This window comes from Salmo salar, chromosome ssa12 (genome assembly GCF_905237065.1).
Source record: "Salmo salar chromosome ssa12, Ssal_v3.1, whole genome shotgun sequence".
Lineage (NCBI taxonomy): Eukaryota > Metazoa > Chordata > Actinopteri > Salmoniformes > Salmonidae > Salmo > Salmo salar.
In genome coordinates this window covers 84,976,893-84,992,251 of record NC_059453.1, presented here as the reverse complement: position 1 = coordinate 84,992,251, position 15,359 = coordinate 84,976,893, and the positions used below count along the sequence as shown (strand labels likewise).

The 15,359-nt window shown below is 45.0% G+C and overlaps 1 protein-coding gene across 5 annotated transcripts in view; it reads left to right on the top strand.

Annotated features, from left to right (window-relative positions):
- LOC106565988 (semaphorin-3F) overlaps window positions 1-10,157 on the top strand; it is a 115,626-nt gene extending 105,469 nt beyond the window's left edge. For 3 of the 5 annotated variants that reach the window (XM_014133727.2, XM_014133729.2, XM_014133726.2), the window contains 9 exons: window positions 1,563-1,632; window positions 4,319-4,463; window positions 4,564-4,786; window positions 5,824-5,912; window positions 6,175-6,216; window positions 6,403-6,560; window positions 6,754-6,836; window positions 7,087-7,220; window positions 7,410-10,157. In XM_014133727.2, the coding sequence (XP_013989202.1) occupies window positions 1,563-1,632; window positions 4,319-4,463; window positions 4,564-4,786; window positions 5,824-5,912; window positions 6,175-6,216; window positions 6,403-6,560; window positions 6,754-6,836; window positions 7,087-7,220; window positions 7,410-7,877 (1,412 nt within the window). In that variant the 3' untranslated portion in view covers window positions 7,878-10,157. The remainder of the gene's footprint in view (window positions 1-1,562; window positions 1,633-4,318; window positions 4,464-4,563; window positions 4,787-5,823; window positions 5,913-6,174; window positions 6,217-6,402; window positions 6,561-6,753; window positions 6,837-7,086; window positions 7,221-7,409) is intronic. The other 2 variants (XM_014133730.2, XM_014133728.2) reach the window with 1 other exon arrangement.
- Window positions 10,158-15,359: the final 5,202 nt, after the last annotated feature.

The window sequence follows — 15,359 nt, the reverse complement described above, 5'->3', positions numbered from 1 at the left end:
AGCATAAGGCAAAATTCAAGGTACGGTATGGTTATTGGTTATTTTTAATAAAACTTTACATGCATATTGACAAAATGAAAATACACAAAATAACACAATTTCTCTCATAGTTATGATATTTTGTCATCCTCATTCTCTAGCATTAACAACAGAGCATTATTTTTGCAGGCACACTGCTGACTTTAGAAACTCCTCAAGGAGTCTTTGTCTGCTCTGACACATCAAAAAAAAAGGTCCAGAATAAAAGAAAATGATGCAACTTGTTCCACATTTGATTGAAGTTCTCCATCTGTAGCCAGGAGGGCTGTCAAACTGGCGTCAGATGTATTATGAATGTCTCTCCTGTTAGCCAAAAGTTAATTCCCGTTCTTGTTTGCGGCCATTACCTGTCATTCTCATACGCTGACAATAAAAAAAACGATTTTTACACACATGAATGTCAAAGAAACTCAGTTGCAGTTACAGCTTTTCTAAGAGGCCAATAATCTCTCTTTACAAACATAAGGAGTGGTGGGTCAAAATGGATTTGTTTATTCTTTTTGTGCAAACAATCTTAATGCATGATAAACTCAAAATAACATTTTATTATACCACTTTACTCTTAATCCAGTGAGATTTGGCGAGTGTGTGCATGCTGTTTTGTTATTTGAGGGTTTTTACATTTCAACTTGACATTTGCTGAGAGATTTGTCTGAAAGGGTAGAGTCAGGGTGTGGAGCTGCTTTATAAATACGAGGCTCGATATCTAGTAACGTCTGGCTTCATAAATGCCCATGACAGTGGTCCAGAGTTATACATGGAGAGTATAATGTTTCATGCATCATCTAATCATTAGACATTCATAGTTATTGACCTTTCCAATGACTTGTGGCTGTGGGTTAACACGTCCAATCTACTCTCCCTGTCCCCCTGACTTTTCTCTCAATGGAAAACCTTTACCCAGGAATTGTGTTTCCAACAAGGGGCTGAAGAGTTATACTTCTCAACTGAGGTAGTCGACTAAATTGATTTACATTTTCCCCTTTATTGTTTTTCCTTTCACTTTTAACTCATTAAACCACTGGAGGGTACAGGGTCCAGTTACCTCAGCTCTGACAATCATGGGCAGCATATGGCTCCCGTTAAAGCCTTGTTACACCACAGATCTCCATTTTTTTACCTTCCCCCTCTGAGACACAGGAATCAGTGTCTGCTCTGGAAGGGTTCTGATTCAGGACCCCATTATGGCCAGAAATGCTGCTAACAAACCTAACCACCGCTGTGCTGTCCAATCCAAAAGAGCTTCTCCTTGAACCCGCCTCCTGTCCTGTGTCAATACCGGAAGTAGAAACTGTCCGTACGTCACGCTTTGAATTAGCTCTGGCTGCTCAGGAATCACAGTTGGAATAATAGATCCCCCGGTTAGCTAAGAGAGACAGAAGAGAATAGACACCATCCTTCCATGTTTATCTCAGATTAACAGTGTTTTACCAGAGTCCTTCATACTGCTATAGTATTGTGATTGTGAAAGAATGTTTGCAGTACCACTTTTAGTAATATGTAATTATCTTGTTGTCTAACAGGGGACGTGTACATCCAGCCAACTCAAGACACAAAGAATCCTGTCATCTACGGAGTGTTCTCAGTTTCAGGGTGAGCCACTGATTAACTGTGTTATTTTGTCTCCGTTAATTCAATCACATCATTACCACAAGTATCTGTCTAATAGAAGAACAATACAGCCCCTTTCAGCTTTCACTCAATCAGATCTCCTCAGCAGACCTGTAGAAAATATGTAGTCAGTGGTTCAGATGTTTGGTTTCCTCCCGTGGTTTCCCGTCTTCCATCCATATTCATTCTGCCCAAAGGCACCTGTGTAACACGCTCTGCTATTGAAACAGCCTATTCTACACAGTCTGCTCTGCACACTACAAAGGCAGAGGAGGAAGTCAGTCCGTAGCACTGAGGGGAAGGGGTCTCCAGTAAGAGACTTAACCTGTGTTCCCACATGGCTGGGCTTTGATAACAAGCCATCAGTCAGCACAGCATTAGGATTCAAGGAAACGGCTCGCAGCTCCTGCCCCCACATATGCAACAGTAGATTTTGTGTGGAGGATACACACACACAGAGAGTTCGCTCTCACACTCACACGCCCAGTCATAATAAATATGCTGGTATGTGTGTCTGTGAGAGAAGTGCTCTGTAATTGTTTCCCCGTCTCACCCAAGGCCTCCATGCTAACTCGCCACAGTCATCATCCCCCTTGAAGCCCAGTTGATTAAAACTACTGCAGTGCTAATGATAGGCCCCTCGACAGAATGTACTAATATAGTAATATACTGTACACCCATCACACCACAGGACGAGACACCCAACCACGGCACACCACACTCCTACACAGCACAACACACCCCAGCACAGCACACCCCATCACACCACAACCTACCACACCACAGCACACCCTACCTCAGCATAGCACAACCCACCCCACCCCACCACAGCACACCCCACCCCATCACAGCCCAGCACACCACAGCACACCCCACCACACCACAGCACACCACAGCACACCCCACCACACCACAGCACACCCCACCACAGCACACACCCCACCCCACCCACCACAGCCCACCACACCACACCCCACCCCACCACAGCCCACTCCACCACACCACACCACAGCACACCCCACCACACCACAGCACAGCACACCAGAGCACACCCTACCACAGCACATCACACCACACCACAGCACACCCCACCACAGCAAACCACAGCACACACCACCACAGCACACCCCACCACAGCAAACCACAGCCCACCCCACCACACCCCACCACACCACAGCACAGCACACCACAGCACACCCTACCACAGCACATCACACCACACCACAGCCCACCCCACCACAGCAAACCACAGCACACCCCACCACAGCACACCACAACACAGCACACCCTACCACAGCATAGCACACCTCACCACAGCACACCCCACCCCACCACAGCCTAGCACAGCACACCACACCACAGCACACCCCATCACAGCACACTACAGCATACCACAGCACACCATACCACAGCACGCCACACCACTGCACACCACACCACTGCACACCTCATCACACCCCACCACAGCACACCACAGCACACCCCACCACAGCACACCACAGCACACCCTACCACAGCACATCACACTACAGCACACCCCACCACAGCTGTGCTGTGCTGCAGTGGGGTGTGCTGTGGTGGGGTGTGCTGTGGTGGGGTGGGCTGTGGTAAGGTGTGCTGGGGTGTGGTGTGCTATGGTGTGTGTGCTTTGCTCTGGTGGGGTGTGCTGTGCTCTGGTTGGGTGTGCTGTGGTAGGGTGTGCTCTAGTGGGGTGTGCTGTGGTGTGCTGTGGTAGGGTGTGCTATGGTGGGGTGTGCTGTGGTGGGGTGTGCTGTGGTGGGGTGTGCTGTGGTGGGGTGTGGTGTGGTGGGATGTGGTGTGGTGTGCTGTGGTGTGCTGTGCTGTGGTGTGCTGTGGTGGGGTGTGCTATGCTGTGGTGGGGTGTGCTGTGGTGGGGTGTGCTGTGGTGGGGTGTGCTGTGGTGGGTGTGCTGTGGTAGGGTGTGCTGTGCTGTGGTAGGGTGTGCTGTGGTGGGGTGTGCTGTGGTGTGCTGTGGTGGGGTGTGCTGTGGTGTGCTGTGGTGGGGTGTGCTGTGGTGTGCTGTGCTGTGCTGTGGTGGTGTGTGCTGTGGTGTGGTGTGCTGGGGTGTGGTGTGCTATGGTGTGGTGTGCTTTGCTCTGGTGGGGTGTGCTGTGCTCTGGTTGGGTGTGCTGTGGTAGGGTGTGCTCTGGTGGGGTGTGCTGTGGTGTGCTGTTGTAGGGTGTGCTGTGGTGGGGTGTGCTATGCTGTGGTGGGGTGTGCTGTGGTGGGGTGTGCTGTGGTGGGGTGTGCTGTGGTGGGATGTGGTGTGGTGGGATGTGGTGTGGTGTGCTGTGGTGGAGTGTGCTGTGCTGTGGTGTGCTGTGGTGGGGTGTGCTATGCTGTGGTGGGGTGGGGTGTGCTGTGGTGGGGTGTGCTGTGGTGGGTGTGCTGTGCTGTGGTCTCTGATGTTTAGCTTGGCTGTGTGTGGATGTTTGATTGTGAGTGTGTCAGACAGCATGTCTGTGGTGGAGAGTGTTTGTGCGTCATCATAGTGTTGGAGTATGCCTGCCTTATGTCTGTGAGAGAATATGTGATGTGAGGGAGAATGTAGCTAATTTCCCAGAGAGTGAGTAGTAATCCCACGTCTCCTAAAGCTGTTCCCTTTAGTGTTTCTGAGCCTCCTCATCCCTCTACCTCTTCCTTCCAGATCCGTGTTTAAGGGCTCAGCAGTGTGTGTCTACTCCATGGCTGACATCCGTCAGGTCTTTAATGGACCCTATGCTCACAAGGAGGGGCCCAACTACCAGTGGATGGCCTACACTGGGAAGATCCCCTACCCTCGGCCTGGGACAGTGAGTGACGTGCTGAGCGTGATAAACACACACACATATACATCAATTCAATAAATGACCACATTTAACATGGCTGGTTCTGCTCTCTTTCTAAACCCAGTGTCCCGGAGGTACGTTCACCCCCAACATGAAGTCCACTAAGGATTACCCAGACGAGGTGATTAACTTCATGCGGAACCACCCCACCATGTACAACACTGTGTATCCAATACACAAGCGCCCCCTGGTGGTCCGGAACAACGTGGACTATGAGTTTACCACCATCACCGTGGACCAGGTAGCTGCTGCCGATGGGAGCTACGAGGTCCTATTCCTGGGGACAGGTCAGTGCTCTGAGTCCCTGCCTGCTGATTAATTTGATAGTCTTGTTATTGTAAGTGTGTGTTCACAACTGTGATAGATTCAGAAATAAAATCTATAATCTGGGGAAAGTATTTTGTTAGAATTTTGGTCAAAGTGCTTGTCTTCTCAAAGATGAAAGAACACAGCCTACAGTACTATTTTTGTGGAAAGGGTGGAGTTACTGTAATTTGTTTGAATGTACGGTAATACTACCCTGGTCATCGTCTGGCAGTACTTCACACAGCCTGTCCCTATGGCCGTAAATCATGGTGTGGATCAGAGGGTGGGAGTTGGAAGACCCTACAGTTGATGACTGTACTGTGCTCACTCAGCCTGGTGATGAATGGCTCCTGTAGACCACTGTACAAGACCGGGGGGATCCTCCTATACTCCTATTCCCCTATCTTCCTCAGGACATTTGAGTAGAGTAGAACCTGATCCTCTGAGTCTAGAGTAGGGTAGAGGTTAACCTGATCACTCCTCTGGGTCTGGTCTGGAGTGGAGGTTATCCTGATCACTCCTCTGGATCTGGTCTGGAGTAGAGGTTAACCTGATCACTCCTCTGGATCTGGTCTGGAGTAGAGGTTAACCTTGATCACTCCTCTGGATCTGGTCTGGAGTAGAGGTTAACCTGATCACTCCTCTGGATCTGGTCTGGAGTAGAGGTTAACCTTGATCACTCCTCTGGATCTGGTCTGGAGTAGAGGTTAACCTGATCACTCCTCTGGATCTGGTCTGGAGTAGAGGTTAACCTTGATCACTCCTCTGGATCTGGTCTGGAGTAGAGGTTAACCTGATCACTCCTCTGGATCTGGTCTGGAGTAGAGGTTAACCTGATCACTCCTCTGGATCTGGTCTGGAGTAGAGGTTAACCTGATCACTCCTCTGGATCTGGTCTGGAGTAGAGGTTAACATGATCACTCCTCTGGATCTGGTCTGGAGTAGAGGTTAACCTTGATCACTCCTCTGGGTCTGGTCTGGAGTAGAGGTTAACCTGATCACTCCTCTGGATCTTCAGACAGGGGGACGGTTCAGAAGGTAATTGTCCTGCCCAGAGATGACCTGCAGACTGAGGAGCTGGTGCTAGAGGAGGTGGAGGTGTTCAGGGTGAGTCTCTCTTTCTCTCTTCTCCTGTTCTTCCTTTCTCTCCCTCTACCTTTCCCTCTCTTTCTTTTTCATGTTCTCTCTCTCTCCTTATTTTACCTCTCTCTCTCTCTCTCTCTCTCTCTCTCTTTCTCTCTCTCTCTCAGTAGTATCTTTCCATTTAAGGTCAACTCATTCCTCATGTAAGAAACATTTATTCTGTAGAACATCGTTCCAACTTTTATTCTTCTCTTATTAAGATCTGCTTCTATCCCTTACATTTCAGGTGCCAACTCCCATAACCACCATGAAGATTTCCTCCAAAAGGGTAAGTTGAACATTCCACAGTCTGATGGTTCAGTGCACACACATTCAGAATTGTCTTCCTATAAAATATCACATAAATCACTGCAGAGCGTAAACAGTGAATGCCGAAGTCTGGATGATGCTATGCCGACATTTTCCAATTGGTCTCTATTCCTCGCTCTGTCTCTCCTTCTCTTCCTCCCTACAGCAACAGCTGTATGTGGGCTCAGTGTTGGGTGTGACCCACCTGGCCCTCCATCGCTGTGACGTGTACGGGGAGGTGTGTGCTGACTGCTGCCTGGCCCGGGACCCCTACTGCGCCTGGGACGGAAAGTCCTGTACCCGCTACTCCGCCTCGCAGAAGAGGTGAGTACCAACAGAGTGTGTGTGCGTCTTTGTGTGTGTGTTGCTCATGTTTAGGGGCAGGAACCTTTGCCAAATGCCAATACAATGTTCTCTCAACATTGTCTCTACTCTTTAATTATATTTTAACATTTACTGCAGACTTGCCGTTTGTAGAACGTTTTGTAGTTAACCTCTTTATTTTGGGGGAATGTTGATCTGACCCCTCTAGGCGCAGCCGTCGACAGGATGTAAAGTATGGCAACCCAATCCGCCAGTGCAGAGGCTATAACTCCAACGGTGAGCTGACAAGAATACTCTAACGTACCTCAAATAGACACTCTAACAGCACTGAGGTTACCATTCAGTGTGACAGCAGCAGTATCCAATAACATCACGTGTATAATATTGTGAAAGAGGAATGTGATTTTGTCAATTCTACTACTGTGCTACTTCACTAACTGTTGAGCAGTAATTGACTGATTTGGTCTGAGGAAATGATGCCTGAAACACATGCATGTGATGTCATGATGCTTATGCTTTGCTGCAGCCAATAAGAACACGCTGGAGATGGTGCAGTATGGGGTGGAGGGCAGCACTATGTTCCTGGAGTGTCAGGCCAGGTCCCCTCATGTGTCTCTCAAATGGCACCTGCAGAGGGAGAACAGCGACAGGAGGAAAGAGGTGAGGAACTCTCATCCCGCTGTAGCTGTACTGTACCCTACTGTATTGGCTCTTATACAGCCTGCCTTCTAAACAGGCTGATAATCAGACAAATGACTACTTTATTATTTAACAATATGGCCTGCTGTTTATGGAAAATGATTGCTAAATGAATGCAATAATAAATGAATGATATCTCCCTGCTGTCAGATCCGCTCTGAGGGCCGGACACTAAAGACAGAGCAGGGTCTGCTGCTGCGTTCCCTCCAGTCATCAGACAGTGGCGTCTACCAGTGCACGGCTACAGAGAAGAACTTCAAACACACGCTGGTCAAGCTACAGCTGGTGGTCCTGTCCAGCCGCACGGTCAACAGCATCCTGGTAGAGACAGGCAGCCCAGCCCTGCCACCCCTCCTGTCCAGCCCTTGGACCCCCAGCGCAGGTCAGTACAAGGACCTGCTGACCATCCTGAGCCAGCCAGAGATGGGCCTCATCAATCAGTACTGTCAGGACTACTGGCAGCTGGGAGAGGGCAGTCCGGGGGACCCCATGCTGGTCGTTGGCAAGGCCAAGGAACTGAAGGAGCTGAAAGAGCAGAAGAAGCCCCGCAACCGCCGGCATCATGACGATGAGGATGAGCGTGAGGACGATGAGCACACCACCCCAGCCGAAACATGAGGCCGTAGGCTTATTCCACAGGCCACACACTACCCCAACACCCGACACCCTGTCCCATCTGCTCTCTCCCTCTCTGCACAACCCTCCAAAAATGGGAAAGACTTCAATCAAAGGATTAAAAAAGGTAATGATCAAAAGCGATAAGAAAGAGAAACCACTACAAGCAAACAACAAACAGGTTCTTCTTAACTGTTAAGATACACAGTATTTATTGTAGGTTGTACATAGTAAGATTCTGTGGATTTCTTTGTACTTAAATAGAAAACAAGGCTTTTTTGTGCAAATCTGTGCAAATATGATTGTTATTATAATGATATTATTGTTGGTAGTGTTATTGTTTATTACAAATGGTGTTATTACATTGCAAAAATCTTTATGTTCTGTATTTTGGATGAAGCGCAGCAACACATTGAAAGAACATTTGAAAGTGTAAATATCTACAGCTGAATGGACTGATAAGAATGCTTTCAAAAAGGTTTTGGTAATTTGGCTCCGTGTTGGATCATTCCACTGCTGGCAGTATGTAGTCTGAGGTGGGAGGAGTCAGATCACTGATGTGTGATGAACCTCCCCCAAAGCCATGATGGACAGTTGATTCCCACAGCCAATGAACTATAAGGATGTCACTTCAAGGCATTTCATTGGACACGCAGATAGATGAGGAAATGCCCATAGGAGGCTGCAGCTTTGAGTTTGTCCCACGGCTACAGACAGACACGAGAGTGAAAGGCCTTGTGGGAAAGGATGCCCTCCTCTTCCTTAGCTAGCCTAACTGACCTAACTGGGGTGAAACAAGACTTGACCCCAAATTCCCTCAAGTATTTTCTACTCTTCCAGAAGCTGATGAGGGGTGCCTGTGTCTTCTGTGGTCCAATCTGGCTTTCTTTCAACAACCTTTTGATATATTTACATTGATATTGCCAGTCTCTTCCAGAACTAGTTGCTGTGGACGTTTTGTGTGTAGAGTATATGTAAATATGACATCTCAATGTTGTACCCTTGAGGCCGTGATAGTTAAAATAAGCGTTTTGGGGGATGGGATTGAAATAACATTGACTTCCCTTTGTACACCATTGTTCAATTGAGATTAGAATTTCAAGCAGGCCGCTACATAATTTGTGACAATTTGATTATGCACAATTTACGACAAGAGACAAAAAAATCTCTTAGTCTACAAACTAAGCCATAAGTATACTGGTTTGCATTCCAGCCTATACCTATTCTCCTTATGAGGTCAGTTGTTTCATATAAAATGTGCTGAACATTTCTAAACTCCTCCAATCCTCCCATGTAGTTTCCAATATCACAGCTCTCCTTGTAATATATATACCCTTAGTCCACATTGTATTACGTCAGATAGCGCAACAATTTCGCCTGCACTGATTGGGAGGGACGAGCGTCGCGTAGGAGTGATGCCACCTGACGTAAGACAATGGTTAGTCCATGGAAGTCACTAAAGGGAAAGTGCGCAAAGACTGTTTTCAAAGTTATAGTGTAACATGTTGGAGAGGGTTACCATAGGTTACCATAGGTTTGTCAGAGCTGTTGTCCATCTCCTACAGAAGGTAAATGTTACACAACTCTCAATAAAGAGTTTATTCAACTCCTATGATCAGCCGTTGTTGATGGTATTCTGCCTGAAAATGTGTCAAAATCCACAGATGTGTATAGCAGAGAAGACTCCGTCTCCATGTACAACTCTATGTATATAGCTACAGCCACTAGAATGATCTGCTCTTGACCACAGGAAAACACATACCAAACTCTTTGGGACGGTGGCTTTTCATTGTGTGCATGAAATGTATTATGTACTGTATATGAAATTTGTCCGAAAAGCTATGCTGTGGATGTCAGTGGATGGAAAGGCAGATGGAGTCATTCCCTAGTGGGGGAATATTCAGCACACAGAGGCCCCATTGTCTCTTTAGCTCTCCTTCTCTCTCTTTACCTCTCTCCTCTCTCTTTCTTTCTTTACCTCTCTCCTCTCTCTTTCTCTCTTTACCTCTCTCCTCTCTCTCTCATTCTCTTCCTTTCTCTCTTCTCTCTCTCATCCTCTCTCTCTCTCGCACTCCCTCTTTCTTTCCCAAAAGTTTTTTGTTGTTGTTGCACATTTCAAATATATGCATCTTTGGCAAATTTTTGGTATGGGTTATTTAGGAAAAATCACTTAGTATGACATAAAGCACAGTTGATGTTATTGTAATGATTTGTGTAAATGACTATTTCTCCTTTCTCATTGATGTTGCTGACTAATAAATTAAAGCTCTATATTTTATAAAACCAGAAATCATTTTTATATTCATATGGTGCATGGATAACTATACTGAACAAAAATATAAATGCAACGTGCAACAATTTCAAAGATTTTACTGAGTTACAGGTCATATAAGGAAATCAGTCAATTGAAATAAATTCATTAGGCCCTAATCCATGAATTTCACATAGATACCTTAAAAAAAAAAAAGCTTCACAATGGGCCTCAAGATCTCGCCACGGCATCTTTGTGCATTCAAATTACCATCGATAAATCCAATTGGGTTCGTTGTCCATAGCTTATGCCTGCACATAACCCCACCGCCACCATGGGGCACTCTCTTCATAATGTTGACATGAGCAAACCGCTTGCCCACACGACGCCATACACGTGGTCTGCGGTTGAGGCCAGTTGGACGTACTGCAAAATTCTCTAAAATGACGTTGGAGGCGGCTTTTTGGTAGAGAAATGAACATTACATTCTCTGGCACAGCTCTGCTGGACATTCCTGCAGTCACCATGTCAATTGCACGCTCCCTCAAAACTTGAGACATCTGTGGCACTGTGTTGTACGACAAAACTGCACATTTTAGAGTGGCCTTTTATTGTCCCCAGCACAAGGTACACCTGTATAATGATCATGCTGTTTAATCAGCTTCTTGATATGCTACAGCTGCCAGGTGGATGGATTATCTTGGCAAAGGAGAAATGCTCACTAACAGGGATGTCAACAAATTTGTGCACAACATTTGAGAGAAATAAACTTTTTGTGTGTACAGAATATTTCTGGGATTTTTTTATTTCAGCTCATGAAACATGGGACCAACACTTTACATGTTGCGTTCATATTTTTGTTCAGTGTATATACAGTACAGTAAGGTCACATAGACAGGTTTTGGGTCTCGTGCACTGGCCTCAACCCTTTATTGCGTCAACTGATCCTAATTTGTTTGTGCTTTGACAGTAGTGGTTCTTACAATTTACGAAAGCTGAGTGCTGGAGTTGTCCTTCTTCCATCTCTCAAAGGGCACGCTGTGGATTAGGTTTTGTTACCATCTTCAGATTGAGGTCAATGAGATCTGTCAGGTGAAGCTAAAGCCCTGTAAGTACCTTTGAGATCACGCCCCTCAGTCTAGAGTTGGGTAGGTTACTTTCTAAATGTAATCCATTACAGTTACTAGTTACCTGTCCAAAATTGTAATCAGTAACGTAACTTTTTGGATTACCCAAACTCAGTAAAGTAATCTGATTACGTTCCGTCATTTTTATATCACTTTCCATTTAAGAGGATTTAGAAGAAGACAAAAAAACTATTGCAGGATAAATCAATGTTAAAGTTTACATAGCTGGCCATATATGGATGTTAAATTTTACTTTATGGGTTGGTTATGTAGGCTTCTTCTGACCCATCACTTTCTACTACATATAATAATACGATTCAATTTTATATTTACATTAAAAACCAAAGTCTATCATAATTCCAGTCATTCTAATAAATGTTATACCCCTTGATCTTCAAGAATAGGACTTGGAAATATGGAAGTATAGATTAGCCAAATTGTTTTACCTGAGCAGGACCCCAAAACAAAGGATTTATTAGCCAGCCCTACTCTGTTGTTTATGATTTTGTTGTCATGGAGGACTGGTTGGGCTCATTGATTCTAGTTGGAAAATAAATGCTGCTCTCATGGAATGGCATGCTTTGAGCACTACTGAAAAGGGCTATTTATATGTGAAAAATGAATGCCATATGCTGCATTTGCTATAGGCCTATTGTTTCACTTTTTGTTGGTGACACTTTGATATCTTGATAATATGCAGCTGTTTAAAGGGCAAATCCACAGATGAAACAATAGCAAAACGTTTTGGTAAAAAGCTGAGGGATGGGCCTGGAGAAATGTAACCACTCTCAGATTAATAGACAGAGCTATGGATGCAAGGACTGACCTTCCATGATATCTAAATTATTGTTTTAACCATGTTATGAGGCTATACAGTGTTTGTTTACATTTGCAATGTTTACAAACATTGGGGAAAAACAAGCTTATATTTATGGTTCTGATGGGGTGCGACAGGAGGTTATATTCTTCAAGAATCAATGGGTATCTATCTATCTATCTATGCCAGTCAATAGTTTGGACACACCTACTCATTCCAGGGTCTTTCTTTATTTTTACTATTTGCTACATTGTAGAGTAACAGTGGTAAAATACCACTATTATTCTACATTAAGAAGGAAATAAATTCCACAAATGAACTTTTAACAAGGCACACCTGTTAATTGAAATGCATTTCCAGTGACTACCTCACGAAGCTGGTTGAGAGAATGCCAAGACTGCGCAAAGCTGTTATCAATGCAAAGGGTGGCTACTTTCAAGAATTTTAAATGTAAAATATATTTAGATTTGTTTAACACTTTTTTCGGGTACTATATGATTCCATATGCGTTATTTCATAGTTTTGATGTCTTCACTATTATTCTACAATGTAGAAAATAGTAAAAATAAAGAACAACTCTGGAATGAGTAGATGTGTCCAAACTTTTGACTGGTACTGTATATATAATGTATATATAAGTCCAAAAATGGATGTAGCAACTACAGATTGCCCCTTTAAGTCTATCAAAAGTGTGAGAGTTTGAGCATGTGTCCATTAGGCCTATGGATTTGTATTTTTATCAGCATGAATTAGTTTGGAATAAATGTGGGGCTTTTATTGCTCATAGGCTGGGAACCACACTATGCAGCTGTTGAAAGAGCACATTTTTCACTGGCTGTCCACTGGTTTCAAAAACAATGATTAATAGGCAGCTTAAACTTCTTGAATTCAACCATTATTGGGTTCAAATACACATTTAGATTTGTGAACAGCCATCCACAACAACCACAATCCGTAAACTACACCACTGCTGTCATCCTTACCTCCAAGCGTTTATTCAAATTGGATAATCTTTGGATGCCGACAGCAGTTGCACCATTGGAAGACATAGCTTGGACTATAGCCTACAAAAGCCTATTCTTGCTCCTTTCCCGTGATCCATCAAACACATTTGGTGTGTCGTCATAGTGGTCTCTGACTTGTGGTCAGACTCGCTCAGGTGAACAAACTTAAACTTGTGCCTTTTTTCAATGCTGATTTACATGTCATTGAGAAAACAGAGAAGTGTCAAATATCTTTTATATTTGTAATCTGTAATCTGATTACAATATTTTTGCTGGTAATATAAGATTACAGTTACAGTTTTATTTGTAATCCCTTACATGTAACGGATTACTGGCTGTCCACTGGTTTCAAAAACAACCAAATCAAATGCATTTATATAGCCCTTCTTACATCAGCTGATATCTCAATGTGCTGTACAGAAACCCAGCCTAAAACCCCAAACAGCAAGCAATGCATGTGTAGATGCATGGTTAGGAAAAACTCCCTAGAAAGGCCAAAACATAGGAAGAAACCTAGAGAGGAACCAGGCTATGAGGGGGGGGCCAGTCCTCTTCTGGCTGTGCCAGGTGGAGATTATAACATTATAACATGGCCAAGATGTTCAAATGTTCATAAATTACCAACATGGTCAAATAATAATAATCTCAGTAGTTGTCGAGGGTGCAACAGGTCAGCACCTCAGGAGTAAATGTCAGTTGGCTTTTTATAGCCGATCATTGAGAGTTTCTCTACCGCTCCTGCTGTCTCTAGAGAGTTGAAAACAGCAGGTCTGGAACAGGTCAGGGTTCCATAGGCAGAACAGTTGAAACTGGAGCAGCAGCACGGCCAGGTGAACTGGGGACAGCACGGAGTCATCATGCCAGGTAGTCCTGAGGAATGGTCCTAGGGCTCAGAGAGAGAGAGGAGAGAGGAGAGAGGAGAGAGAGAAAGAGAGAGAAAGAGAGAATTAGAGAGAGCATACTTAAATTCACACAGGACACCGGATAAGACAGGAGAAATACTCCAGATATAACAGACTGACCCTAGACACTGTGGTCCCATCCGATGATACCCCCGGACAGGGCCAAACAGGCAGGATATAACCCCACCCACTTTGCCAAAGCACAGCCCCCACACCACTAGAGGGATATCTTCAACCACCAACCTACCATCCTGACACAAGGCCGAGTATAGCCCACAAAGATCTCCGCCACGGCACATCCCAAGGGGGGGCGCCAACCCAGATAGCAAGACCACGTCAGTGACTCAACCCACTCAAGTGTCGCACCCATCCGAGGGACGGCATGGAAGAACACCAGAAAGCCAGTGACTCAGCCCCTGTAATAGGGTTAGAGGCGGAGAATCCCAGTGGAGAGAGGGGAACCGGCCAGGCAGAGACAGCAAGGGCGGTTCGTTGCTCCAGTGCCTTTCCGTTCACCTTCACACTCCTGGGCCAGACTACACTCAATCATAGGACCTACTGAAGAGATGAGTCTTCAATAAAGACTTAAAGGTTGAGACCTAGTCTGCGTCTCTCACATGGGTAGGCAGACCATTCCATAAAAATTGAGCTCTATAGGAGAAAGCCCTGCCTCCAGCTGTTTGCTTAGAAATTCTAGGGACAATTAGGAGGCCTGCATCTTGTGACCATAGCTTATGTGTAGGTATGTACGGTAGGACCAAATCGGAAAGATATGTAGGAGCAAGCCCATGTAATGCTTTGTAGGTTAGCAGTAAAACCTTGAAATCAGCCCTTGCCTTAACATGAAGCCAGTGTAGAGAGGCTAGCACTGGAGTAATATGATCACATTTTTTGGTTCTAGTCAGGATTGTAGCAGCCGTATTTAGCACTAACTGAAGTTTATTTAGTGCTTTATCTGGGTAGCCGGAAAGTGGAGCATTGCAGTAGTCTAACCTAGAAGTGACAGAAGCATGGATGAATTTTTCTGCATCATTTTTGGACAGAAGATTTCTGATTTTTGCAATGTTACGTAGATGGAAAAAAGCTGTTCTTTAAACAGTCTAGATATGTTCGTCAAAAGAGAGATCAGGGTCCAGAGTAATGCTGAGGTCCTTCACAGTTTTAATTGAGACGACTGTACAACCATCAAGATAAATTGTCAGATTCAACAGAAATCTCTTTGTTTCTTGGGACCTAGAACAACCCTGAGTATACAGTATCCTCAGTGTTTTCCACAAGTGTGAGCTGAGTAATGTACAGCCTTCGGGAAGCCATCATTTTCTACATTTTGTTAAATTACAGCCTTATTCTAAAATGATGAAAAAAAATTCTCCTAAGCAATCTA